The sequence below is a fragment of the Scleropages formosus genome, chromosome 4 (genome assembly GCF_900964775.1).
Source record: "Scleropages formosus chromosome 4, fSclFor1.1, whole genome shotgun sequence".
Classification (NCBI taxonomy): Eukaryota; Metazoa; Chordata; class Actinopteri; order Osteoglossiformes; family Osteoglossidae; genus Scleropages; species Scleropages formosus.
The window spans coordinates 25,657,804-25,685,316 of NC_041809.1; the positions used below are offsets into that span (position 1 = coordinate 25,657,804).

The following is a 27,513-nucleotide window of genomic DNA, read 5'->3' on the forward strand; positions in this document are numbered from 1 at the left end:
GAACGTACACTTGACTGTACAGGCCATGCCCTGTGCAGCACCCATGCTACCGGCTACACCATCATGTTACCAGTGGAGCTGGAAAAGAACATCGAAAATGACGTACAAGTTCCAGTAACAGATCACATGACCCAGTTCATCAAACTTTGCCCTGATCCCAAATTTGCAACTCTTGACTTGTTTGTCCTTTGCAAATGAATGGCAGGTAGAAGGAAAACTGGAGTATGGTTAAACATTTTTGCTGCTCAGTATGATAGTGAAAATACAATCTCAGGTTTACTGCTATGTTTATAAATTCAAATGTGAGAAAGGTGGAGATAACAAAAGCTGCAAGACAAAAACAGGATGACTCAGTCAACACTTAAGATTTTACAGGAGTTTGTACAGATAATCTATTTAGACTTTTGGTAATTTTATTTTTTTAAATTTAATGTATCTTGAAGTTGGGGGGTGTGGTGGCGCAGTGGGTTGGGCCACAGTCCTGCTCTCCGGTGGGTCTGGGGTTCGAGTCCCGCTTAGGGTGCCTTGCGGCGGACTGGCGTCCCGTCCTGGGTGTGTCCCCTCCCCCTCCGGCCTTACGCCCTGTGTTACCGGGTTGGCTCCGTGACCCCGTATGGGACAAGTGGTTCTGAAAATGTGTGTGTGTGTATCTTGAAGTTAAAAATGTTTAAAAGTCTTACAAATTAGTAGTATATCTGACATTTTTACAGAATTTTACTCACTAACAAATTGAAAAACATTTGAATTACTCCAGTATTACTTGTGGACTTGTGAGTTAGGCGTAAAATACCATAAGCGCCTTTATAAAAAATGAGTTAAAAACACCTTTGATCCAAATTGTGTTCATATTTCCATATATTTACATGTATTCATTTAGTAGACACTTTTCTCCAAAGCGACGTACGTCTCATAGAAAATACAATTAACTGAGAAGCTAGCGGATAAGGTAAGGACAATTATGACCATTTCATAACCACACCTCCTGGAAGGAGCTTTCACTGGAAGAAAATAAAAGGGCAAACAGTTTTATTAATGCAATACTTTTTGGTATGTTATTAAAGCACTCAACCTCACCCCAGACAGTAGAGCAAATTAGTTTTTTTTGGTCACAAGCAGCCTTACCAATTCACACCATCCTGCTTTGTGAAATGCGTCGGCATTGTAAAGTCCCCCCGCCTTCACCGACAATGTACATGTACGGTATCTTGTTTCCTTATTTCTTTTTTTAGGATTTGCAAAACAAACTGACTCCTTCAGCAATACCTGAGGCCAGAAAGGCATGCCAGGTCATCTTTAATGTATAACATTTAAGTCAGCATATTTGACTGTCCTTTGTTTACCCCAAAACAGCCATCTGCAAGTGGGTTGGGGCCAAAGGAATGCAACTGTTACAGGTCTTGAGCAAGAGATACTGTGCACAAATCATGTGATTAACTATGTATCTGAGGGCAGAAAAAGAGATGTCATGTTGATTTTACAATCTCGGGCCTCTGTGCAATAATGGAAAGCATGTAGCAGCAGCTTCCTCGCTAGCATCTCCTCTTACATGCATGTTGCACCTAGAGGTGATCACTTTATGAATAAACCCAAAATCCCCTTAGGATGATGCATTATCAAGAGTGCATGACACAGCTAAGGGAACACCTAGCAGGACTAGCAGAAAAAAGTACAATGACATATATTATGACCACGCTGATGTGGGTATTTCATGCTCCCAGTCAAAAATGAAATGGCTCCTCAAATCTAAAATTCTAAACAAACAAATATATTTACCTCATATTATGTTCACTAGTACACATTTAGGTGCTGTGTGAAGATTGTGGCATGAATGTCAGAACGAAAGTTGAATCCCCAGTCTACAAACGGGCCATGTTTACAGTGTTAATTGCAGTGTACTGCATGTCAGAATGTGGAGTTTGCAGGTTTCTCCCCTTTCGGCTCCTCCCAGGACAGGCGCGCAAGAAGGCATTGGCTAACCACTTCCGTTCTTCCTTCGCCTTGGACACATGCATGAGGCCACTGCAAACTGGTCTTGACTTGACTGCACTTGCATCTATTCATGCAAAAGTGCATTGAGCAACAGATGATGAGCTTTTGGTTCAACCAAATAATCACCAAATCATGGAAAGTTTGTCTGATACTGTCATTTTTCTGGTACGCATTACCCATAGTTCATCTCTTGGCACAACCTTTATTATTAGCTGCATGCCGATATCTACTGTTCCTCTTGGCAGTGTGACACCACATCTTTTGTGGTTGACAGTTGGAACTTCAGCGTAACGTTTTCCAGCCTCATGCAGTTTGACTAATCCTTCCCGTTAATCAGCTCTTGCAGCAGCGGTCTTCACGTGCTTCAAACAACACCGTTGAATGACACTGGCAAAAGCCGACAGATACTTTGCCGCTGATCACTAGCAACCTTGCCCGAGCAAATAAAAGCATACCGAACTGTATTTTTCATACCTGCTGAGTCTGAATGAGATTCATAACAGCAATAGCTTGTATTTCATTTTCATAGCTTCAATCAGAAAGTTAATCAAAGAAGGGAGGACTTTAGCTCTGCTTCTCTCAACTTTGATAAGCTCTTCATTTACATTTAGTCCAACGTGTGGTTTTTCGGAAACAATGTAACTCACCAAGAAATTGACTTAGTTACAGATAAAACATGGCTTATGAGCTGCATTATTTTAGAGGAGGCATACCATCTCTATCCAGTGGTCAAAGGATAAGGTATCTCCTTTACTTCTCCATCTCTGTTTGGTAGCCAACAATTTAGCCCAAGTTGGAGTGAGCATCTAGTAAGTACTCAACTTTCTTCGTACAACAAAGAATACTCATGTTCATCCGTTAAGTAAATCTGACTGCATAGCAATTTATGTAGCGCTTAAGACATTTCCTGCAAACAATTTAGAAGAGTTGGTCATGAGTTGAGCAGCACTGGCACTAACCGCAAGTTTACATGACTTTCTGAGTGAGTCTGCACAAGCCCAACTTGTTCTCAGACTTGTCTAATGTTGTCCCCTTGTAGGTACTAAGGTATGTTTTCAGACATCTTTTATCTCTTCAGGCAACCTACAGCTCCAAGTCCTCGGTTACTGCAAGTGAAATAATGCCAAAAAAAAAAATGGATGGACCTTGTTGGACACAGTTAAGACATCTATCTATAAGCCTTATTAGTATGTAGATATAGATGTTCAGCTGTCCTAGACTGTTGTAAAGAATTAGTCATCACTTCTTACTGAGCACTTATTTCTATTTTGCGTTTAGTCATAGGGTTAGTGCTGTTTTTTTCCTTCCCTTTCAGGTATTATTTGCATATTGTGAGCTGTTGTTACTCTTTGGGGAATTGGGTGGACCAATCTGCAATGTCATTCACTTTGATCACTGGAACTTGCCAAAGAGAAGGGGTGTCTGCTGTCTTCTTAAATCACCATACTTCACACACAGGCCCTGAGGAAGAGCATGAGCAAATGTATGTGTGCACCATCTAATGTCAGTGTTATCTTGCTTGGATATGAACAGCATCATCATAAAGATCAATTCATTATATGAGTAGTTAGATTGATGGCGTAAAGGCATCCTAGAGTTAGACATGGTTACAAATAAGGAGCAATTAATTTATAAATGCATGCTAGCACATGATGTCGCAAGGACTATTTGTGCAGATAACTACTAATTTTAAATATAGAATCTTTCTATCCAGATAAATCCCTACTTTTCTGCATAAACCAGTACACCAGTTATGCTACTCATGTATATGGTGTTGACCAATTAAGTGTTAGGTTACCAATAAACAATATTTTGTCAGCTGCAGATTAATTTCTCATTTTTCTTTTAATCAATGCCATTTTAGTTGGAAATCAGGAAGACAAAAAGATTACACATTACAATTTACAGAAGGAAAAACACCAGTCTATACATTGATGCAAAACTCTGTACATATATAAAACATACTGGAATGTAAAACTCCTGGTATTCTAATGAAGGAAACCATTGAAAATATATTACTTCAAATATTTTGTTAGAGTCCAAGAAGGTTACAAGTGCACATGTTCATACAATCCATAAAAGTGACAAATACCAGCTACTGATGGGTGGTGTTCTGGGATTGAGATGCAGGAAGGGATTAAAAGTAGGCATCATCTGTGATCTTTAGATATTCTCAAGACCTGTGTGTCACATGGAATTGGAAATGGTGCCTACATACATTACTGTGCTGATACATGATATGGCTCAGCTGGCCCTGGGAAGGGGAAGAAATGTTGTTATAGTCAAATCTGGATGCTACAGATCAATGACAAAGATAAGGCAACTAATTTTGTCAAGTTTCAGTTACAGAGCATACAAAAATGTGATGTGCATTTCACTATTCAAACATTTCAGACACCAAATAGGACTTCATTTCAAGTTCAACTGTGTGGTCACATTTCATATTTCCCCAAATGAAATCTCTCATACTGAGAACTTTAATACCTGAACCACATACAGTAGACAGCTAACCACAGCATTCATGTGCTAAAATTTTATTGCTAAACATTCAGCAGCAAATAAAAATTAAATAAATCCAAGATTAACCATGAGAGTTGGCAAGATAGTCATACATATTCAAAACTTCACTCTCTCATATGAAGTATGTTTTAATGCTGAAAATGCAAAAGGCATGTTAACACTCAATCTGCTATATATTTATTACTCAAAATGCTTTATTCTGACACAGCCTTATAGCCAACATGCCTGGTGCTACGTGTGGCTATGATCATGGTAATACATGAAGACATTCAAAGAGAAACCAGTCTGGAAACTCTTTGAATAATAACTTGACAGACACTGATAGTGATGTAAAGGGTGAAGACCGCTGTGCCATAAATGAAAACAGCTCCACAGAACAGTTGCGGCATCTAAAAACTGACAAAGTATGAAAATTCAATGCTGCTTAAAAAAAAAAAAAAAAAAAAAAAAAAAAAAAATTCAAAATTAACATTCTTTTGAGAAGTCTACAGAGTAAAGAATTAATTTTTTAAAAATAAATACGCTATCTGACAAAAATGTACTGCAGGCTCCCCGTTTGGATTGAGGATCTTTTCAAGAACATCAGTGTGAGCCTTTGCCTCGTCAAACCACACCACCATGTGAGCTGGACAGGCCTGAGCTGAGCTGTCTCAGCACACAGTCTTCCTCCTGATGGCCTTTGCCATTTCCCTGCGGCCCAAGCCCAGATCCTTGCACTGTTCAGGGTCATCATACCGCCCGCTGCGTAGGAAGCACACCGTGGACGACTTGCAAGCATCCTTACATGGCTCAGAGATGTGGCCTTTGTGATACAAGTACCAGAACTTCTGGAAAACCTGGTCATTGGCTAAGAAAATCCCAATTAGTTTGTCCCAATCTGCTGGAAAGAGAGTCTTTAGCCCATATGCCTCAGAAGCTCGGTAGAGCAGGGTCCACTTGGGATTAGGAACAGGGCCAGCACCAGAGAGGGAAGGGGCATGGCTGTGGTTGTTGGCCTCGGTCAGGTTGAGAATGTACGTCTCATGGTCCAGAACCAAACGAGAACTGTTTGAGTAGTTTCCATCAATATAGTACACACGGTACCCTGAACACAAAGGGCAGAGAACCACATTTAGATACTCACTGCTGTGCTCAACCAAACTTGTGTAGAAAAGGCACTTGCAGAAATCCTAGAGGGTACCCTTCAGGAATGATACGCAGAATTGTTTCAGAAAGGCTTACTGCTAAATAAGCTACTTGCAACCTCAGTAAATCAAACTGCATTAAAAAAAAAAAAGATGAAAATGGTTTAATAATACAACCCTATTTAGAAATATTAGGCTAAAACACACACACACCTTATTACAGATTTCATTAATATTAAAACATTCTGCTAATGTAAAAAATACTCTACAAATTACAGAATATATTATTTTATGTTATGGGCAGGATTGCCAAAGGAACTAATAAAACCTACTGAGCTTCCAAATGTGGTCGAGAGAGAGGGAGGGAGAGAGAGAGAGGTGGTGGGAACTGTGACTGGTGCTGACATCCTTGGCTACAACAGGCCAGGAAAGGACAGCAAGCGTTCAGATACTCGTTACCTGGATTGAGGTTGATGTAGGTGGTGGCACTAGGGGCGATGAAGGCTACACCCAATGGACGGGTCAATGTCTCCTCGTCATAAAACATTTGGAACTCATCTACATGAGTGTGGCCAAAAAACTGACCCATGATTGTGCTTTCATATCTACACAACAGGGGGAATGGAAGAAAAAACACTTAAGAGCAACTGTTCTAAGAGACAGCAGGACTTGTAAACATACAAAGATCTTTGAACCTGTAAAGGAATAACTTTATTTACAAATGTGAACATCAAAATGGTGCCTGGCAACCTGAACACCTGAGGATTTAGATTAGAGACAATGACCTGCAGCTTGGATCTGAGATGCAGGAGAAAACAGACACTTCTACAGGTTTCAATGATTAACTGACTGAGGCCTTCCTGTCACAGAAGAACCAAGAAATGATAATCATGAAATGAGAATTATAGATAAGTAAGTGTGGATTCAAGCCTCAGTTTGGCAAGCACTAACCTATTGATGATGCGGTAATAGTTCCAGCTCCAGCTCTTCAGACACAGTCCTGGTGGGATGTGGCCAATAATGTGTACCTGAATTAGGAAAAAACAGAAATAAGACTTTCCATACACTGACCTGGTCACCAGTAACCACAAGCCTTTCAGGAAGGTTTCCAGCTAGTCTCAACAAGTGTTCAATTTACTCTTCAGGATGGCTTTCCTTACATACATACCACTCCATATCACAAAACATTTGCCCACATACAATCTGGTCCTATTTTGGCTGCTCTACCATCTGTCTCCTCACTTACGCACTCACCTTTTCCCCTTTGTTCTCAGCCTCCTGAAGGATACCTATGAGCCACTGGAGTTGGTCTGCAGGGTCAGTGGAGTTAATCATCAGCCAGAAATTCTCCCTGGCACAGAAGTTCATGTTGAGAGAGACCACCCTGAGGCCAGGCTGCACCCGTACTGTGTAGAACCCAGCCTGCCTGGAGAAGCAACAATTCATTGAGTTCCATGAGAATGCATAACAAGGCATGATACTTCAAAGAATAATATCAGTAGTAAGCCAGTGGTGGCAAAAACAGAAACAACAGGAGAAAGAAAAAAAATGAAATATGACAATGTTTTTACAAAAGGATGATCCACCTTCCTTACACTCCAGAAATGAATATATATTATGTGTGTTGAATCTCATTCCTACCGTATGGTTTGCAGTGCCTCTTGTGGCAGCCATGGGGCCCACTCCTCAGCCATGGTGTCATAGAGCCAGCTGGAGGAGCTGTTTCCACGGACAAATGGTGGGGGGAAGCTGTTCACTGGGGTACTCTCGTGGTTCCCCACAGCTGGGTACACTGTCACGTTTGAGCCTAGGTATTTGCGGATGAGCCGTGACACCACTTTGAGCTCCTCCAGCTGCTCACTGCGTGTCTGGGCCCACACGTTATGGGCAGGGATGTCCCCAGTCCAGTAGACCCAGTCCCAAGGCCCATTTTGAGCAGCATTTTCCAGCAAGTTCTCCATAGTACGAAGAGGTAGGTCGCATTTACCGTAGGTGCCCCAGTGGCCAGCAGTGCGACGGTGAGAACTAACCACATTATACGAGTCCTTCCGGCAGCAGAGCGGGTCTTTGCAGTCAGCAGGGCTGCCCTCTGCATATGCTTGATCCCAATGCACATCTGTAAGGAACAGGACCCGGCTTCGAGGGGAGCCGTCCCGGGGTGGGGATGGCGGCACCACAGGGGGTTTAGGCACAGGAGGCAGTGAGACATTCCAAGGGGCGTATATGTCAAAGTGACCGCAGTCAGAACCCACCAACAGCGCGCAGGCCTCGGAAGGCCACAGCACTGACTGCTGTAGGGCGTGGATGACATCATCGCGGAACAACTCTGTGATCTGGCGACACACACGCTCGTCAGCGAGCCGAAGTCGCACGCAGGCCTCGCCGGCAACCTGAGCCACTCGCTCATCATTTGCTTCACTCTGCATCAAAAGAAAAAAAAAGCATCACCGGATGATGTCTAGGAGAGGATAAAGGCAGGCACAGTCAAACCAGTAAATGATAAACAAGTCTAACCAACTGCGTTTCTGATGGCAGGCTTGTAGATTTGTGGTTCCCCACCCACCCACTTGGACTATTGAGCAGAAATAATGAGCTAAAAACACCCAGCAATAAAAGCTCAATGAAGATGTCTCAAAGTGATGAATGGAAAAGGGTTAAGAGGCCATGCAAAACACTCCAACACAGACAATGAGAGAAGCAAATCAACAGCCATTCACTACACTGCTTACACAAAGGCTGGTTCCATCACTGCTCAACTTGTACGCTACAAAGTTTTTGCATTGTTCTTGCTCAGCTGCATTATGGTAAATTCACACTAGGGTGATATACAACAGCAATCTTTCTCTGCAGCATTTGCTGCAAGAGAGAAAATGGTAAGTAACACCATCATGACCACAGGAGTTTACTGTCACACATTCAAAGCCCACCGAGCAAAGTGTTCTGCCGATCAAACAGCAGTTCCCGTTTCCACAGCATATGAAGAACAATGTGTCTGTGGGTAAAAACCACACAAAATTTTCCACTGCTGCTCATCGGTGCAAAGAGCCCTCAAGAGCGAAGATGGAAAAGTAGCATTTCAACAATAAAGCAAGGTTACAAGAAATAACTTGTCCATTCACATGGTACTTTTTCCACATGCTGTTCATGTCAACCTGTCAAATCGATCACCTCCTCTTTCTGTATCCACATTTTAAGTTACCAGAGATCTGCTTGGTGCAGTCAAAACAACCTGGAGCCAAACATGCTCAAAACAGTGGAAATGATTGTGGACTTCAGGAGGAACCCCCCCCTTGCCCTTCTCCCCCTCACCATTCTCAACAGCACCATGTCAGCCGTGGAGTCCTTCAGGTTCCTGGGTCCTACAATCTCCCGGGACCTAAAGTGGGACACCTACATTGAATCCATCATGAAAAAGGCCCAACAGTGGCTGTACTTCCTTTGCCAACTGAAGAAGTTCAACCTGCCGATCCGGTTCTACTCAGCTGTCATCAAGTCTATCCTGTGCACTGCTGTAACTGTCTGGTTTGGCTCGGCCACCAGATCGGACAGAATTAGGATGCAAAGGACGGTCAAGACAGTTGAGGGGATCATTAGCGCATCCCTGTCTACCCTTCAGGCCCTGTACAAGTCCTGAACGAGGAAACAGGCAAGCAAAATCGTCAATGATCCCACACACCCTGGGCACAAACTCTTTACACTTCTCCCCTGTTCCAAACATTTACATTTATTCACTTAGCAGATGCTTTCTCCAAAGCAACATACAATGGATACTATGTAGAGTTACTAGCCCACACACCTTTTTCACCAAGGTGACCTACACTGTTAGATACACTACTTACACTGGGTCACTCATCCATACATCAGTGAAACACACTCTCTCTGTCACTCATGTGGGGGAACCTGAACAGCATGTCTTTGGACTGTGGGAGGAAACCAGAGCACCCGGAGGAAACCCACGCAGACACTACTACGCTACTCGCTGTGCCACCATGCCCCTCTGGCAGGCGTTAGAGACCACCATCCACCAGAACAGTTTTTTCCCCCCTTGGGCATCACCCTCATGAACAGTTACACTCCCCTATAGGTCTATCAGTACAATATATTCTATCACTTTTGTAATTTATTCCCCCCCCCATTTACTCTGTAAATATGCTTTTTATTTATTCTGTGTCAGCTGTCTCTCTAGTCTATTGTCTGCAATACTGAAAGCACCAAAGTAAATTTCTTGCATGCGTCAGCACACTTGGCAAATAAAACCCAATTCTGATCTGCTTTCAGGTGCCGTGTAAACGCACATAACGTTGTATCTGAGGCAAGACCAAAAGAAGTTATGAGGTCCAGCGGTAGAGCAGTCAAACTTTTTATTTATTCGCTGTGGAGCTGCAAGAGACGACTGAACTCATCAGCTGAGTTCGCACACCTTCTAATGCGCCGTACTGAAAGCGCAGAAATGAAGCACGTGAAATTAGCGTCAGAGAGGTTCTGGAAACAGGTCACTGGTCTCACCAGCTTCTTGGCTCAGGTTTTACAGTGACCCAAAAACACTTCCGTCTGCTACGACAAACTTTTTTTTTTTCCTGATCCCAGCTTTGCACGTCGACCTGGTCTGCCTCGAATCAAGGAACGCCACACGGTAAAAACATTTTACTGGGTTCAAAAGGTGCGAAAAGCTCTCTGGTCTACCGTGGTGTCTATCGTTTCGTCCCGAGATCACCAGAACATGGTGCAGTTAAGTGGGTTTTTTTTTTTTTTTTTTTTAATTAATAATAAACATATTCCATTTGTCCATTCTTATCTTTTCAGTGGCATAACATCCTGTCAAATACTGGAGGACATGAATTTGAAAATTGGGGGGGGGGGGGCATTAAGTCTGCTGGACCCCCCCCCCCGTTACATTTCCAGAAAATTCCTTCATCTTGATGAAATTGAAACGCAACAGGTCAAACTGAAGAGTATCATGCATGGCATGGCATGGATGCGCCCTCCATTCTTCTCAGACTCGGGGTCATACCGCATTTTTTATTTAACAGAATTACAAAGAACATAACTTTACAGTTTATTGATTTATACCACTTTCTCGCGCCGAGTATTTACACGGGTTTTATTAAGTTTCGATAAGCCAAGGTCTCGAAGTTGCCCTGAGGTGTTCTCTCTCTCAAGTTTTGAAAGACCGCGTTAGCTATCGAATTGATCATGACATGATTTCTGTCACTAAACAGTTTCTCGTGCACAACTAGCCTCACTCTTTCTCACTCTGACGTCACAAAACAAAACAAACAAACAAACAAAACAACAAAGGGGGGGGGGAAATAAAATAACAAGCGCGCGCGCGCGTCCTTTACCATAAGCGCCACGTCCAGCGCCGCGAACGCGGCCTTGCACACCCAGCACGTGACGTTCCTCCAGCCGAAGTCCGCCCGGGACGCGGACAGCACGTCCACGAAGCGGAGCGAAGAGCCGCTCTGGTGGAGAGGGTGAGCCGCGGCCAGCGGAGAGAACAGCAGCAGGAACAGGAGCAGGACACGGGGAGGGGGAAGGAGCCCGTGGGCGCTCGGCTTCATCCTGTCTCGGTGCGCGAAGAGAACAGCTGGATGAGGGAGCCCTGCGAAGCAGCGAGCGGCCCACGGCACGGCTCGGCAGAACGAAAGTGACGCGACTCGCTGACTGCTGCGTTACCACGACGGGAGAACGGATCCGAACGCAATGTCAGCACACCCACGAACGGCAACTGCTCTCCCGCTCTGCGCTGCTCCACCGACCTGCTCGGCTCCGCGTCTGTGTGCGTGTGGCTCGACCACTCCGCTCACCATCCAGCGCGCAGGACACGTCCGCGGGCGGAGCCGTTAAATAAGCGCCGCTGCCCAGATCACCACTTCATACGCGCCTTGCGGTGGTCTGTCAGCGGCATCGCCCGCCCGTCGTCCCGCAGAAGGTACCCAGCGCACTGACCCCGCAACGCTGTAGCGGCAGCCCATGTCGCCGGTGTCAGCAACAAGTCACCTGACTGCTCACGTGACCTGCCGCGGCGCTCTCTGATTGCACCGTTTGTTCTGCGGGTTCAGCTGCAATAATCTGCTTTCGCTGTCAACGCGGCGTCCTATGTCACGTGGGATATGCAGTTAATGCACGCGAACCGTAGCGTGCCTGTAGCTTTTGTATTTAGACAACAAAGGTACCACTGGACTGTTGACGACGTTCAGCGTAGATACTGAATAAATGCATGCGTGGGTTGATGGGTAGCCATCTGTCCCTTCGTAGTCACTGTCGTGTTTCCTTCAGCTTGTCCATGTGCTGAACTTGCTCAGGAACCTTACTATCTGACAGTGGTTTCACCCCCTCCACTGAAAAACCTGCTATCACTATTTTGTTTGAAAGATAAGTTAACAAAAATGTAATCATCTTCCTGTGCTGCAAAGTGTAAGACAAAACTACATAAAGCACACATGTAAAACTAAGGGCATTTTCTCATTAATTTAAGAGAGTAGTCAGTCATCACAAGTCTGAAACTCATCCAAAGGATCATCTCTACTAGTAGAAGAATTTACTGGCCTCTCTAAAATAACAATCATACAAGATATTCAGCAGAGATAGGACCCTTCCTTCAAGGGTCTGGGCACAGACCCTTTAGCTTTCCATGGTACAGAGCAAAGTCGACAACAGCTTTTGCAAGAAAAACCACTGATATCTTATTTTTAATACTTATCTTTATAAATTACATACATCAGTATAAGGCCTGCTTTTCTTTATTTTGCAAGTGATTCAGCATAAACAAGCTGATGAAAGAAGTTAAAAATAAACCTAATAAAAGAGAACAAGTTGAAATTATTTATGTAAAGGATGCAGAGAAGCATTAGAGCCTTTTACTAATAAAAAGCATTCAAGAGCATTTTGTAAAACTTTTCCCCTAAAAATACCCTTTCCCTTATTTTGGGAAGAGTCCCTATGCTGATAAATGTAATAAAAATATTCATCTTGTATTAACATTTTAAAACAACATCTCAAACAAGAACAGAAAGATGGTTTTACAAATGGTGACACAAAATTAGGTACACGAGACTCTTGTCATACAGACGTCCCCCCCCAAAAAAAGAAAAAAAAACAAAAAAACAAAAAAGGTCAAGAACAGTGCCAAGGGAGTCATTGCTCTCTGCAACAGACATGAATAGGTTTCCCCATATCCTGCAGAATATAAGGAAACAGAAACTCTTACGAAACAGCTTCCTACACCAAAACACCAAGAGGAACAAACAAAAGTGAGGAGGGTGAATGTGTGATGGCTCACTACCACATCAAGCACATTTGCTGATAATAGTGTTTTGTATACCATCTACAACTATAACAAAGATGCAGAATTTCTTTTTGCTGTAGTTACACCTTTGCACTCACATCTTTAGTGCAGCGAGCCAACATTAACCATTTGCATCCCATCAGAAATTAAGTAATTGCCAAAGTGGGGGCTGTTGTACTTAACTGCATTATTAATATCCCTAGTTATATGAAGGATATTGTTTTAACCAATGAAATAGATGATCTCCAGATTAGCGTCTGCCTAGCAAATAAATAATTTCAGTAATCAGACTAAGGCTATGGAAGACACCCTAGTGGCACTGTCTTAGCTTCTCATGTGGGGCCGGTGCTGAAAGTGTCCACATCCATGATTTAAATAAAGTTCCAAAGTAAAGACACGTTGAGATAAATGTACACAAAGAACATGATGCTATTTAAGTCAAACATGTGATTAAATATAGCTAACAACAATACATTAATATTAATCAGTGGCAAATATAACTGCTGCTGAATGTGAAGCTGACAGCAGCAGTGGCATCCCAGACATGTGGTGTATTTAAGGCAGTACTGGTGGAGGGACCACCGGACTTGGGCGTTTTCATTTGTCCTGCATCTTCTCCAGGATAGGTACGATCATGTCAAACTTGGGCCTTTTAGCTGGGTCCTCGTTCATGCATATCTTCATTAGCTTACAGATATGAGGCGAGATGCCAGGTGGGATGGTGGGGCGGAGACCCTCCAGAGCCACCTAGGGAAGGTCAAAAAGTTGATTGGGTTTCTACTCTTCTATTGCTTTAAAGATTTTTGTGTTTACTTGAAACTTAAAACTGCAAGAATTGCATGAAAAAGGAGTTAGGTGCTCAATAGACCACTACAGATATTATGCAATCACTCTCAATACTTCAGTGCTGCTTACACAGAGATGAGCAGTAAGGAAATTTACCTATGGATATACCCATGCAGATACAGGCACACAGCAAACAACATTACCATAAAATAATAACTGACACCACAGACACTGCACAGGCTGGGAACATGCGTGCTTCTGCCATTGTCCATACTGACCTTCATACCAATCTCCATGTTGGAAAGATCAGCAAAGGGCACCTCCCGAGTCACTAGCTCCCACACGAGCACAGCAAAGCTCCACATGTCTGCTGATCGTCGGTTTATGTCCTCCGGCTTCTTCTGCAGGGCTGGGGGAGGGGTAAGAGGAAGGTGAACAGAAGGAAAAAGTTGCAGAAAGATAGGACAGCAGCAGGCAAAGGGGGGGAAAATGAGAGAATCACCCAGAAGTCAAAGAACACAGAGTGAGACATGCAAAAAGCACATTTTTCCTCAATGTAAAGATGGAGTGAAATTCTTTTCTCAAAAATAACTGGTTGAAGAACTTTGGGAAGGGCGGTGGTTATGGCTCACCTTCGGGTGCCACCCATGCTGGAGAATACATCCTGCCGGGACACTGGAAGGAGAACTTCACGTCTGCCATGCTGATCCTGGCTGTCATATCCTCATCAATCTGTCGAGCACAACCAATCAATGACAGCTGTGGTCAAACCGGAGGTTCTGACCTGCGGTGCTCAGAGTACTCAATGCCACAGTTGGTTTCTGAGACACATTACAAAAAAAGTTTCCAAAAGTCCCCTAGAATTTCTGTAAGGAAGTTTTCAAAGGGCAGTGAAACTGCCCCATGTGGAAGTGAGCTTTGTTTTGCAAGCTACACAATCAAGGAAGACTGAATAAGATACCTGAGATGGCCCACCAGGAGTGAACACCCCACAATTCAGTCACAAAACTCTGAAACACCGTGAACACAGGAGACAAGCTCTTGCCACACGGTGAGCTGCATATGAATGTGGTCACCCTGTGGCGGAGCAGAATGATTAAAACTAGGTAGAGTTTCTCACCATGACACTCCTGCTGTTGAGATAGTGACGTGGAATCATGGGCTCTAATGTGTGAAGGAAGGCCATACCGCAGGCAATGTCAAGAGCAAACTTCACAGCCTGCATCTGGTCCACCACAAAGTCTGTAATTGAGAAGATCCACAGGGTCCATTATTAGCCCCAAATTATAAATACGTATGTATATACTGTATACAGTATGTACGACATATTCTTGTCCTCTTTGTAAACTACATTTACAAGTTGCTTTTCAAAAGCAGACACACAGTGATGTTAGGCTGCTTTTACTTCTGCTATTGGCCAGTCGACATGACTAATATTCATCTGTATTTTTAGATTCAGAACCGAGAACATAACGGCTAGCTTCTTAGTCAAGTGACGACAGAGACAATGAAGAAAATGAAGAACCAAGTGGTACTCACTGGTGCCCTCATGGAGAACATTGTAGAGTGAGCCATAGGGCATCCAGTGGGTGATGATGATGGGATGGGGGGCAGGGGGTGATTGGCATGCCCCCAGCACGGGCAACACATTAGGGTGTGAGAAAATCCTGAGGGGAGGGGGATACAAGGAAAAGGCTGGACACAGATGGGTTGGAGCACAGGAAGGAAAGGTAATGTTTGCATTGCTCCACAGGTGTATCAAGGCAGCTGCAGGTGCCTACCTGAGCTTGGGATACTCTTCATTGAAGTCCCGGCTCTTCCTGGTGGTCCAGTCCCGAACATGTAGCACCTTCACCACGATATCATTCCCCTGCCAGCGTCCTTGCCACAGCTGAAGGGGGGATGGAGAAATGTGTGTAATCAACACCATAAAGCAACTAAAGAGCGAACATGAGATCAGACTTGGGGAGAGGACACGGATGGACTTGCCTCTCCAGAGTGATTCTCGTTAATCTTGGTCATGAGCGACAGTTGTTTGAAATCGATGCCAGCGTGCTTGTTCAGAGTGCCATTACCTGTAGGCATGCACGCACACACACGCAATCAGTTATCATGGATGAGCAGTACACTGAGGTTTTTTATGCTGGCATCTATGATTATCAACCAATTAGTTTCCAGTCAGTGTCAATAGTTGCCCAAACAACAGCTGAAGACACCTCTGACTCACAATTCATAAGTGTGGCTGCAGGAGCCTTTGCCGGAGGATCTGCATATCTACAGAGATGCAACGGCACCTTGTGCTCACTGACTGTTACACCATCATGTCTCAACCATGAGCAGACGGATAAGACTCACGAGGCCGGGTTCGAGTGGTGCCCTTCCAAAAGGCATCTTTATAGGGAACCTTAGTGAGGCTCTGTCCCAGTTTCTCAGCCCGCTCTACAGAAAACACATTGCCATGTTAGAGAGACAGCAGCAGATGTTAAACATGACCTTCTAAACCAAGTTGCAGTGTCCTGTAAAGAGGTTTATAGCAGTAAAAGAGTCAAGGAAGACAGACAGAGGCTAGAAAGGGAACCAAGTGCTAGATTGAGCACACAAATGGGAAGGTAATACACCCTTGTGAAGCAGTGGTTACATCAATGGGTATGGAACCTGTCAAATACTGGACCTTACTGTGACCCCAGAGAGAAAATGCACACACAGGTCAGACAGAAAGCAATCACAGTAAAGAAAGATGACATGTGTGTTTCATAATAATGTACCTTTCAAGAGGTCCTGCAGGTGTGGCTTGGCCTTGTCCAGAGGAGTCTCACCATACTTATTGCAACTGCTCACCTGGGCTCCACTATTAACCAGGTCCTGGTGAGGGACAGGGAATTCAAGACTCGGTCATTACATCTAGAACTCAGTTTACTTTCAGGAAGATTTTATCTTATTCAAGCAACAGTTTTAAAATGCTTGACTCCTGTGACTTTAGGAAAGAGCTCATCCTGTCTTTGGTTGCAGTAACTCAGACTAATCACAGGAGGGCGCACTGACCTCAGCCACAGGGTCCTGGCCCCAGAAGCAGGCGTAGTGCAGTGGCGTGTTCCCATGCTCATTGGCTGCATTGGTGTCCGCCTTGCACTGGATCAACTGGCAGACAGGAAATGGCACACAAAGCTGATGAGGAGTGTGTTTAGCAGCATACTGAGTAAAGTGATATTCCATAGAGACCACCATGAGCGCATTGATATGTGTATCAGATACATCAAGTACGTGTCCACCTGACCCACAGTACTGTGGCACGTGGGGTCGGTGGGCAAATGTGTGCAAGGTGTGTATCAGGTGCGTCTTGGAAATACTTACCTTGGCCACAATGTCACGGTGCCCATGGCTGGCTGCCAGATGCAGCGGTGTGTCATCGCCACGGTTCATCACATTGATGCGCGCACCCCTCATGATGAGCATGTCCACAACACCCGAGCGGCCCTCGCGACACGCCCAGTGTAAGGGACTGAAGCCATGGTCGTCCCTGGGGGTGGAAACAGAGTGAGCCGTGCAGACTGCAGACGTGGATAATCTGCCAGTCCAACTTTCAGGACAACACTCTGACCACGGCCCACAGGCTAAAATAAGCAGCATTTTTCTTCCCATTTCCACATGCCTGCTTTTGCAGGGAATGCACTTAAACTAGCAAATTAGTTTCTGGAGGCGTTTGTTTTTGCACAAGCCAGCTGCATACATTTCCTAGAAAGACAACAGGCAGAGAGCTGGGGGAGGGGGATGAAGAAATGCCTGCCTAGCGTTTAAACAGGCCTTATATGGGCTGGACACACTTCCTGGATGATTCCACAGCCCAGCAGGGCAATTCCACAGCTGCTCATGTCATCGGCATCCTCCTGGCCTCCACCCTCCCCCTAGTTCCCAACTCAAGTGGATTTTACTAGTGCTGAACATAGAAAAAAAAAAAATCATGTTGCCAGTGAACAAAAACAATGAGCAGCAATGACAAAAAGAAATAAACAATATTCAAACAAGAAAACAAACAGCATACTTCCCAGACTCTTCTCTCCAAAGCCATTCATGAAACTTTTGGGCTTCTCCAAATTAGCCTGCTTTTCAGTATGGGTTGAACCCATAGTTCATTTTTAAATTTAACTGATGCCTTTCTCCTATGTCTTATAATTATTTTGCCATTTATGCAGTCAAGTAATTTCTATAAAAGCACTTTAGGGTAAGTACCTCAATCCAGGGTAGTACAGCAGGAGAGGGGATTTGAACCCAGGCAGTGACTATAACCACTCTGCCACCTGCTGTGTGTTGAAAGGAAACATGATTCCTTCCATTCCAAGTCTCTCCCCTCTATTCTCTCTGCCCACCTCCTTCGACTTCAGAGTCAAAGCAGGGAAGTCATGCGTGTGATGCCGCATGTGATGTTATCACAAAATGGTATCCTACCACGAGCTCCTTGCTGTCTTTCCCAAAGTCCTTCTAGAACTGAACATGTGCAGCAGCTTTGGGCTGTGGGCCTCCATTCCTCTATTTTTTTTCCCAGGTGGATCAGACAACAAGAGCCTGTGTAATCAAGGTATATCAGAGTGACCAAGCTTGGGAAGGGACTAGATGGGATTGTCCTTCCAACGTTTGAGGCCCTCTTGGAGGCGGCACCATTGGGAAAGCTGGTGATGAGGGACACCGCTCCAGCAGCTGCTATGCCATCAGCTGTCACACTAGCCCAAAACCACACGGACAGACGTGTTGGTGGCTTTTGAAGTCTGGTTCCTTCAGAGCCCACTGCTGGGCCACTCAGGGCATTCAGTCTCTCACCCTTCGTTCAACCATTTCCTGTGAGCATAGTCTCTGTTTCTGACGGCCAACACCAATACGCATTTCTGTGTGTGCATGTATTAAAAAAAAGTGAGGCACTCGCTGTGGTCAAGCAGCTAAGCCAAAGCTCAGGGTCTCCTGTCACTTTTCTCAACACCTTTCCCTTTCTATCTATCATCGCCTTGCCTGGCAACCCCCCCACTCCCCTATTAGTGCCCTGTTCAGCTCTTGTCTGTGGAGGTTAAATATAAACAGTGCAAGGTGCCACCAAACAAGGAGCTCCTCCCACCAACGTTCCCCTGACGGACACACATACACATACACACACACACACACACACACACACACACACACACACACACACACTACACATTATTTATAATTCTTGTCTCGGTTTCCTCCCTGCCAAAAGGGGTCTGGCCAACAGCGCTGCTGCATACGTGGCTACAGTCACCAGTACCGCTGGCGCTGTTTGAGCTCCAGAGTGTCACTGACTCTTCTACCGTCACTCCTACTGTTGCTGATGTCCCACACACTGAATCCTACATCCATTGCTGCTTCTCACACACAAGTCGCTGCTCATTAAGTGATTAGTGTAATTAGCAGAACTGCTGCTTTCTGCTCTTGATACTTCTGTTTTTTCTTTTCTTTTTTTTTTGTTAAATATAACTAGACCACATTTCCTGTAGTGAGGACAAAAATACTGTTTTTCCATTATTGGCATTTTTTTCTCCCTGCTGTAAAGCACTGTGTGACAAGGTACTGGTAACACTGTAGCGCACTAAATCCAGTGTGGTGGGTCGCCGCACTGATGGACAACTCAGGTGAACACCACTGTACACCTGTCCAACACTACAGCAAACACTAGTTTGTTGCCATGTATTCAGTAGAGCAGCCCCCTGGGCTACAAGGTGCCTGAGGGTCTTTGTCCCTTGGCTTAAACCCTCCACGCCTGGCTTTCTCTTCTGTGCTGCTTACGTAAACAAGATATCGTAAACAGCAGGAAAGGAAGTCACTGTGGAAACTTTAGTTCCCCAGAGCTATGTAGAATTTTTTTTTTTTTTTTTTTTTTCTTCCCCATATGGGCCAGTTGGCAGTGTAATAGTTACAGCTGCTGCCTTTGGATCAGAAGATTGCTGGTTCAAACCTCATCTACTGGTGTAGTACCCTTAAGCAAGGTACTTTCCCCAAATTGCTCCGGTAAAAATTAGCCAGTTGTATAAATGGATAAATAACTGTAGGTAGCGTAACACTAAGTTGCTTTGGAGAAAAGCATCAGCTAAATGAATAACTGTAAATATATAAACACATCACCCTTTGTTCTGACAGTGTGTTCCTCAAAAGCAGAGGTGAAAACACCATTTCCATTCACTTTAAAGGGGAAAATTATAAATAGTTTCTAGTCATACAAAATTTGTCACCTAAAATGGCGGTACAGTGGCACAAGTAGCTTTGCCGTCTCACAGCGCCAGGGTGGCGTGAGAGAACGTGGGTTTGATTCCCGCTCAGTCTGTGTGGAGTTTGCACGTTCTCCCCGTGTCTGCGTGGGTTTCCTCCCACACTCCAAAGACATGCTGTTCAGGTTCACCCATAGTGTGTGAGTGACAGAGAGAGTGTGTTCCACTGATGTATGGATGAGTGACGCATTGTAAGTAGTGTATCTAGCAGTGTAAATGACCTTGGTGAATAAGGTGTGTGGGCTGATAACACTAGATAGGGTTCATTGGAAGTTGCTTTGGAGAAAAGCATTCGCTAAATAAATAAATGTAAATAAAACAGAAAACTTGGAAACTATTTAATTAGTGACATACTTTGTTTCGGTGAACTCCAAATTGGATGCTTCATGACATAAACTTCCTTTCTTATTTTAGCTTTCAGCCCTGGCAGACTTACATCTTATCTCACTTTCAGGGAATGTAAAAATGATGATTAAAAACAAAGTACACTATCAGCAAATATTACCAAAATATCTTAAGTTAGTACCCGAGCAGGAAAGGCAGTTATGTAGAGGAAGGAAGGAAGAGCGGCGGTGACTGGAGCAGAGGAACACAGGGGGCACAGGGGTCAGAGCAAACGACTGGGAAGAGTGGTACTAGTGCCGAGGGGCATGGGCATGGGCATGGGCATGTGCGCACACACACACACACACACACACACACACACACGTCCTCACTCTATGTGCCACTTATTGCCTTGTACTTCCACATCTGCTCAGTAGACCAATTTGTCCATTAAAGCTGTCAAAGGGAAATATGTGTACTGATGAATTTTGTCCACAAAAGATGAAAATCTGCATAATGAGCATCCATATAAGTGAGGGATGGGTGTATATACTTTCCCCCATTCTGAGCGAAGTAGGCTCCTCAGGAGACCCGGTTCCCAAGTCACCTTTCCTGTAGAGGCGGGTATAGAAGAACGCAGAAGAATGCCGAATTTGCCAAGTGCTGTGCATTTAAACGCAAAAAATAAAAGCATGTCTTCCGTGTCAATTTGCTATCAAACGGCTCAATCGCCAAGAGGAAGTCTGACGGAAGACAGAGCCACTGACCAGAAGGGGGTGGGCCAGGGGAAGGACTAGAAAGGGGGAGGGAAGATTACAAGCCATTTTTCCTCTTCTGTGCAGTCTCAGCCTCCTTCCCTTCACATAAACACACCAGCCCCGGCCAACCCTGCAGCTACTTCCACTCTTGATCATACATCAGATCGGAGCGTGATGCAGGCAGTGCATCCGCAGATCCATTTAAGGATATTTCATGCTGTGCTACAGTGCAGCCATGACCATATGAGCAGACTGACATTGATGCACACACACGCGCGCCCCTGTGTACCCATCGGTCACAGTGCACACAGGTGAGGCTGGGTACCGCAAAACAGGTGAGCCTTCCGTCACAGTGAGGCCTGTTTTCCAGAATGACAAGATGACAGCTCCGTTACATTCACTAGTGTACCTTATGAAACAAGTCTGTATACATGCACATGTCACCCCCTGTGGCTGGAGGGGCTGCTGGGACAGGGAGCCCAACAATAAGGGCCTTTTGATTCCCCAAATTCACTCCTGCTATTAGCTGTGCTTCTTGGAGCCCACTGACAGGCCCTCGGTCACAGAGGCTAAGGCAATCCACTAATGGGTGATACATGCACACACCCAAACATACGAGTATAAACTCACACAGTAGAAGGAACACATGGACAGGAGCAATACAGCCTTGAACAATTACCATAATAATAAGTACAACCATAACCACATGAAATTTAGACTCCAACATCCATTCTTGTAGGTAATGAACATACATAGTTCACTAAGACTACTTTTAGAGACTTAAAAAAAAGAAAAAAAAACACAAGAGTCGCTGATGGGCGGTCAGGGTCTTCCCAGTGGGAGGAGTAATTTTTTTTTACATTCTAATACACATCTGCTGCGATAAGGGAAATCCAGATCGAGCACTGAGAGGAGAAAGCAAACAAACAAGTTGGACAGGACAGTTCCGGAACCGAGGCTGTGGCAGCACTGCGTTCACCCTTTTCCATCCAGGGCAACACTCATCGACACAGCGGACTCGCTCATGTCTTTCTCCTGCATCAACACGGGCTGTCTGCAGCACATGCAGCTCCGAGAGGCAGCCCACACACTTAGAGGAGAAGCAAGATTCATAGCGAGTCCACGTGTGCTGTCTGGAGAGTTCTGCTTACTGTGGAGTCCACCTGTACCATGTATTGCTCATGAGAGCACATGACAAACACCCAGCAGCAGTCCCAAGCCCAAAACCACTATTCAGTTTGTTTGTGTACCTCCAACAAGCACAACGTAGCCCCGCACGATGAGGGAATATCTCAGCACAGTACATGAGTTCAGCCCTGTCACATGTTTCTGGCTAATGAAAAGAAAATGTGCTGGTTTACTGCATGAAGACATAAATGGCTCATCCCAACATGGTTTTGTCTCCTTGTTATCTCAAGACCCTCATCTCTCCCTATTGTCCAGAACATAACCTCTGCTCTGCTTCTACCTGCCCACTCTGTGTGTGTCCTAAACAAACACGAAAAGATTGCTCATTTTCTCCCGTGGCTCCTGAGCCGCACGGCGAGCTTCAGGTCTGCTCCCTGTCCTCAGAATTCCTGCTATCTTTTGAAGTCCTGTCTATTCACCCATTAAGCTGACAGCTAGCTAAATAAATAAATAAAAGCAAGTCCTCCAATACCTTACAAAAGTAATTTGCTCCCTAAACCCCTTGTAAGGTGAATTTCCATAAATCAAAGTAACTGCAATGAGTTTCAATGGTTAAAAGTTTTGTATATTCCTGAGCCCCAAAAGTGACACCCATTTATGCTAAAATATCACCAAAATGCGATTAAAAAGACAATTACTTCAATAGGTAACGTTCTAGTTATCATAACACAAAATAACAAGGCAGTTTCCCTTCATTAATTACTCTATAGTACTGCATTACTGTGTGCCTACCCTCGTTCAGCTCTCAATGTAAGTTTAACATTTATCCTCAACTGTTGCAAAAAATGAAACAGAGCAGTAAAAACAAACGAAATCAGTGAAGACAATGCAAATGAATTTGCACTCACTAAGCAAGTTGAAATTGTTTGGATAGTCCAAATGCCCCAGCATTATGGTTAGACATCAAAACAGGAGAAAGCAGCAAACAAGGGTAATGGAGGTTGAGAACCTGATACAGCGCCAGACTATAACTGCAAAGACGACGGCATGGTGGTTCTGGTCTCGCATTGCTCAGCTGGATGTGCATGAAATTGAAATTTGGAAGCCATGAATACAAAAATGCCTCATACGCGGAAGCAGGGGTATTACATGAAACTCCTGGTGGCGTCGAATTGTTGTAACCCAAATGGGCACCTCTCCAGGTGCAACTGTCATTACTATTACAGCTGCCATAGCACAGGTTCTCAAAATCCTCACGCTACTCATTTCTACTGCTGCAGTTGCTACAGAGAATGGTGAGGCCTGAAGAGAACATGTCAGACATAATGAAACAATTCCCTCTCTTTGTAGATGGTTTTCACCTTCCTACTTAAATCGAAATGAGTTTGATGAGCACAACTGCAGTTTTTCATGCACATGTTTACAGGTCCAAAGACCATGGGTTCTGTCTTCCCCACGGGCCATCAGAAAACAGGCCCAGGGTCCAGCAGCATACACACGTACCATTGTCATTCTTACTCATGTCTGAAAGCACATCAGCTGCCTTAAATAAGAGTAATCCACATGAGGCACATACTGTCTCTTGTCAAAGAAAAGGGGGGTGGGTGGGTGGGTGGGTGGGTAGAATCCAGCTTTTTCCAAAGGCTCTCCGCCTGCACCCTATTAGCTGCAGCGGCCTGGCAGGAGGCAGCGGAAAGGATCGTTCGGGAGGATTGCACAGGCCCTGCACATGAGGTCATAGCTCCAGCTGGCTGAAGAGCTCAACTTTTTTTTTTACCCATCCCACAGGACTAAATCTGGGCTTCTTCTCACTGACATCAGTCTATTCGTGTGTCTGGCTACAGTCTGGCAGTTCCAGCCAAATGTGCCGAACTGAATCGTGCTGGGACCAATCATGCTGCTGGAAACCTGCAATTGGTAGAGTGCAGCGGTAGATGCATTTCCATGAGCGATAACCACAAAGACGCGTACCTCACAAACAAATGCAGCCTGACCTATGCCTGTATGGATAACTGGTCCCAGTCAATGACACTGTCTGTTTTCCAGAAACTTTCACTGCAGGAAGACCACCGTCTGCTTACTTCAATGCCAGCATGCATTGTGCATCTCCGATTCAACTTCGAGCAAAAAAAAAAAAAAAAAAAAAAAAAAAAAAGACGTTCATCTCTCATTGCTTTTCCACATGTATTTTAGTACCATTTAATGCACATGGGGAGTGGTGTCACTAAACAAGTGAGGGCTGTTTTCAGATGTTAAAATAGAAACTATTACATAGTCCTTAGAGTTGACTACACAATTTTCTTGTGTGAACTTCTGTAGAATACCATCTACAGAAGTCCATCTAGATCATCTCTTTCTTGTCTCTGATGACCAGAAAAGTCAGTTTTTTCCTCTCTCCTGTATTACTTGGCTAGCGATCGGCAGAAATTTGCCATTTCAAAATCATCTCCAGGTTTTTTGACGTGACAGCACAGCTCACCGCCGACTGTATCAGCAGCCTACAAATGGTTTGAAACCTCTTTTCCTTCATGATTTGTGCCCTGATGTCGATATATGTAGTTCCAACTGTGTCCCACTCACCCCTGGTTGAGGTCATTCTCAGTGTTGTCCAGCCACAGGCGAACGGCCACTGCATTGCCTTCGCGGCACTGGGTGAAGATGTCATCCATAACAGCTCTCAGTTATTCACTTTATTCTTCTGCTATAACCTAAGAGGCAACTATGAAACTTGGTAGGGACTCTGTAGGACATTCGTCCTCCTGCGGGCAAGGAGGAAGGGAGAGGCGTGTGTCCACGGAGTCCACTTCTGATGCTGGCCAGGCAGCAATCTCTTGCGCTCACCACAGTCCTGTAGAGAAAGACAAGAGGACGAACAGGACCAGTCAGGGTTGCTCTTGAGGTGGAATCAAACAGGATCACCATTACAGAACAGACCTCTTTGACTGCAAGTAACCCTTTGCTAATTCTCAACCGCAACTCTTAGCAGACTGAAAGCTCCACTACAGGCAGGAACAAGCACCAGAACATTCCCCAGCACACAGTGTATTGCCAACACAGATCTGCACAGAGGGAAGGAAACGTTGTCCTGACAGGTAGGTTTTGCTATGCCAGCAAGCACAATTAGGAGCAGTTGGGGCCAGAACGTGTAAAGCCTGTGCAAGACCAGCACCCAACAAACACCCTACTGTGAGTGGGTCTCATGTTCTTATACACCCACCCAGGATGAAGAATTCAGTCCCTGAAAACAACTGTGGTAATTACTGTGTTCATCATACAAACATAAATTATTTGTGAAATGCTATGCAGTACAAGTAAGCAAATACGTAAAACTACAGAGATCTTGCGTTACAAATGTTTGAGTTATGCCTTTTTGAAGACAGAAATATTCTGGTGTCCTGTCCATGATGCTCTCTGTCTCACACCTTATGTTTCCATGATAGGTTATGGAACACAGCCAGCCTGCATAGGGCGAGGGGTTACTGAAAATGGAATAAAGTTTTACGGCAAAGTTTTCATTCATTACATCTTCATTTCAGGTTTTTCCAAAACCTAGCCCACGAATAAATCAGGGAACATTTGTATCATTTAGCTTTTACTGATTGTAACACAACGGGGGGCGCGGTGGCGCAGTGGGTTGGGCCGGGTCCTGCTCTCTAGTGGGTCTGGGGTTCGAGTCCCGTTTGGGGTGCCTTTCGACGGACTGGCGTCCCGTCCTGGGTGTGTCCCCTCCCCCTCCGGCCTTACGCCCTGCGTTACCGGGTAGGCTCTGGTTCCCCGCATGGGACAAGCGGTTCTGCAAATGTGTGTGTGTGTGTGTGTGTGTGTGTGTGTGTGTGTGAGAGATTGTAACACAGAGGTTGGATTTACAAACAAATCAAGTTATGAACAGGCTTCCAGTACTGACTGTTCCTCGTAAGGCCCGGTGTTTCAGAAACAGAACGTCCAAATTGTTCAGGGCAAAAATCGCATTATGATTAAGAACCAAACCACCCAGATGTGAAAAATGCACGCATGAAGTTGCCATATTAAGAAACATTCACATGTATTACTCCGCTTAGTACGAGGGACAACCCCTGCAAACCAACGGGACAGATTGAAACACTAGGAAACGTGCACATTTAATTAAAACAGCTGAACCTTTGCAGTCCTTCAGTAACACACACACACACTCGCAGCCGGGGGTACCCATCTGTCAGCACACTCACTGTGACTGTACCGTCCACACCGCCCCCGCTATTACGACTTTTCGCTCCACATTAGCGCCGTTCTGCGGGACGGTACGACTTAATGGCGCTGTCACACAAAGAACTCCGCTTTTCCAAACCCTGTCTGTCTCACATTCACTGCGACTGGACTCTTTTCTTAACATCTTATTGTTGTCAAACCGCATGCGGACCTTCCGAAACGTCAGACTGAGGCCAGGGTAAGAAAATAAACAACTAACAACAACAGTAGTATATGAGTAGTAAAAAGAACCGCGACTAACTTCCCGCCTAGCTCATTTTCCTACCTTTCAGACGAAGTTGTGCAATTAAAAACTCGCCTTTTTCCTGGCTGCAGATGATTGATACTGAAAAGTTTTACTGTAATTATTCGGGTATGTGAGGCGGGCAATTATTAACTGAATCCCAATAGATGAAGTAGAGTTCATCTATTGAGCAGGAGTCCCGCTTCGCCGTTTAGATCGCGTCGCTTCTTCTGTCAACTCCGCGCGTCTCGACTCGCGCCGCCGTCCAGCGCGCGGGCAGCCGGCGGCGGTGAAAAGCGCGCGCGTCGCCCACTGGAAACGTCCGCCGAGGAACAGAATAGACAGCGGGCCGTTAATGCAGCGCAGCGGATCGCAGTTGCGGCGTCGCTCACCTGCCGATTGCAGTCGGCGGGCAGATGAAATAAGGAAGGAGAGCGCGTGAGACGTGCGTTCCGGGCGCGTGTCCACACCCTCGGTTCTTCAGAAGAATTCTCCCCTGACGTGAAAGGGACGAACGTGGACTCCTTATCCTTCCCTCCCTGTGAAAACTCAGTCGCAGCGCCCCCTACGTCAGTCGGCTGTCTGTGCGACTTCCAACCCCTCCCCACGGCAGAATTCCAACCCCGGGGGCACATATTTAGGATTTATAATTTCACACAGTCCACAAACACTTGAAATAACACGTAACACGGGGCAAAAAACTTAGTACGATCCGCAACGACGCCAGAGTTGATCCTTCAGCGCTTATCATACTGATATACAATACAGTTAGAAATGAAATATGATCCTATTGTGCACTGAACTATTCATATTTGGCTATAGTCCAGCGCTGTAAATAACCCGCCGTCTGGAGACTCCA

The 27,513-nt window shown here is 45.0% G+C and overlaps 2 protein-coding genes across 3 annotated transcripts; both read right to left on the reverse strand.

Moving 5' to 3' along the window:
• Positions 1-4,963: 4,963 nt before the first annotated feature.
• Positions 4,964-11,981, reverse strand: smpd1 (sphingomyelin phosphodiesterase 1). The gene is made up of 6 exons (XM_018730493.2): positions 10,976-11,981; positions 7,275-8,053; positions 6,888-7,059; positions 6,585-6,661; positions 6,093-6,238; positions 4,964-5,593 (listed from the first exon to the last, which is right to left on the reverse strand). The coding sequence occupies exons 1-6, from the start codon at positions 11,192-11,194 to the stop codon at positions 5,160-5,162; spliced, it is 1,827 nt and encodes a 608-aa protein (XP_018586009.2). The 5' UTR covers positions 11,195-11,981; the 3' UTR covers positions 4,964-5,159.
• Positions 11,982-12,295: 314 nt separating this feature from the next.
• On the reverse strand, positions 12,296-27,192 carry ilk (integrin-linked kinase). Of its 2 annotated transcripts, none has more exons than XM_018730725.2 (13): positions 27,047-27,192; positions 24,767-25,034; positions 17,059-17,224; positions 16,750-16,845; positions 16,473-16,569; positions 16,063-16,146; positions 15,697-15,782; positions 15,489-15,598; positions 15,247-15,374; positions 14,828-14,949; positions 14,340-14,439; positions 13,986-14,116; positions 12,296-13,668 (listed from the first exon to the last, which is right to left on the reverse strand). In XM_018730725.2, exons 2-13 carry the CDS (start codon positions 24,853-24,855, stop codon positions 13,519-13,521), a joined length of 1,359 nt encoding a protein of 452 aa, XP_018586241.1. In that variant the 5' UTR covers positions 24,856-25,034; positions 27,047-27,192; the 3' UTR covers positions 12,296-13,518. The 2 variants fall into 2 exon arrangements, with proteins under 2 accessions (XP_018586241.1, XP_018586242.1); XM_018730726.2 differs by lacking the exon at positions 27,047-27,192 and adding an exon at positions 26,697-27,015.
• Positions 27,193-27,513: the final 321 nt, after the last annotated feature.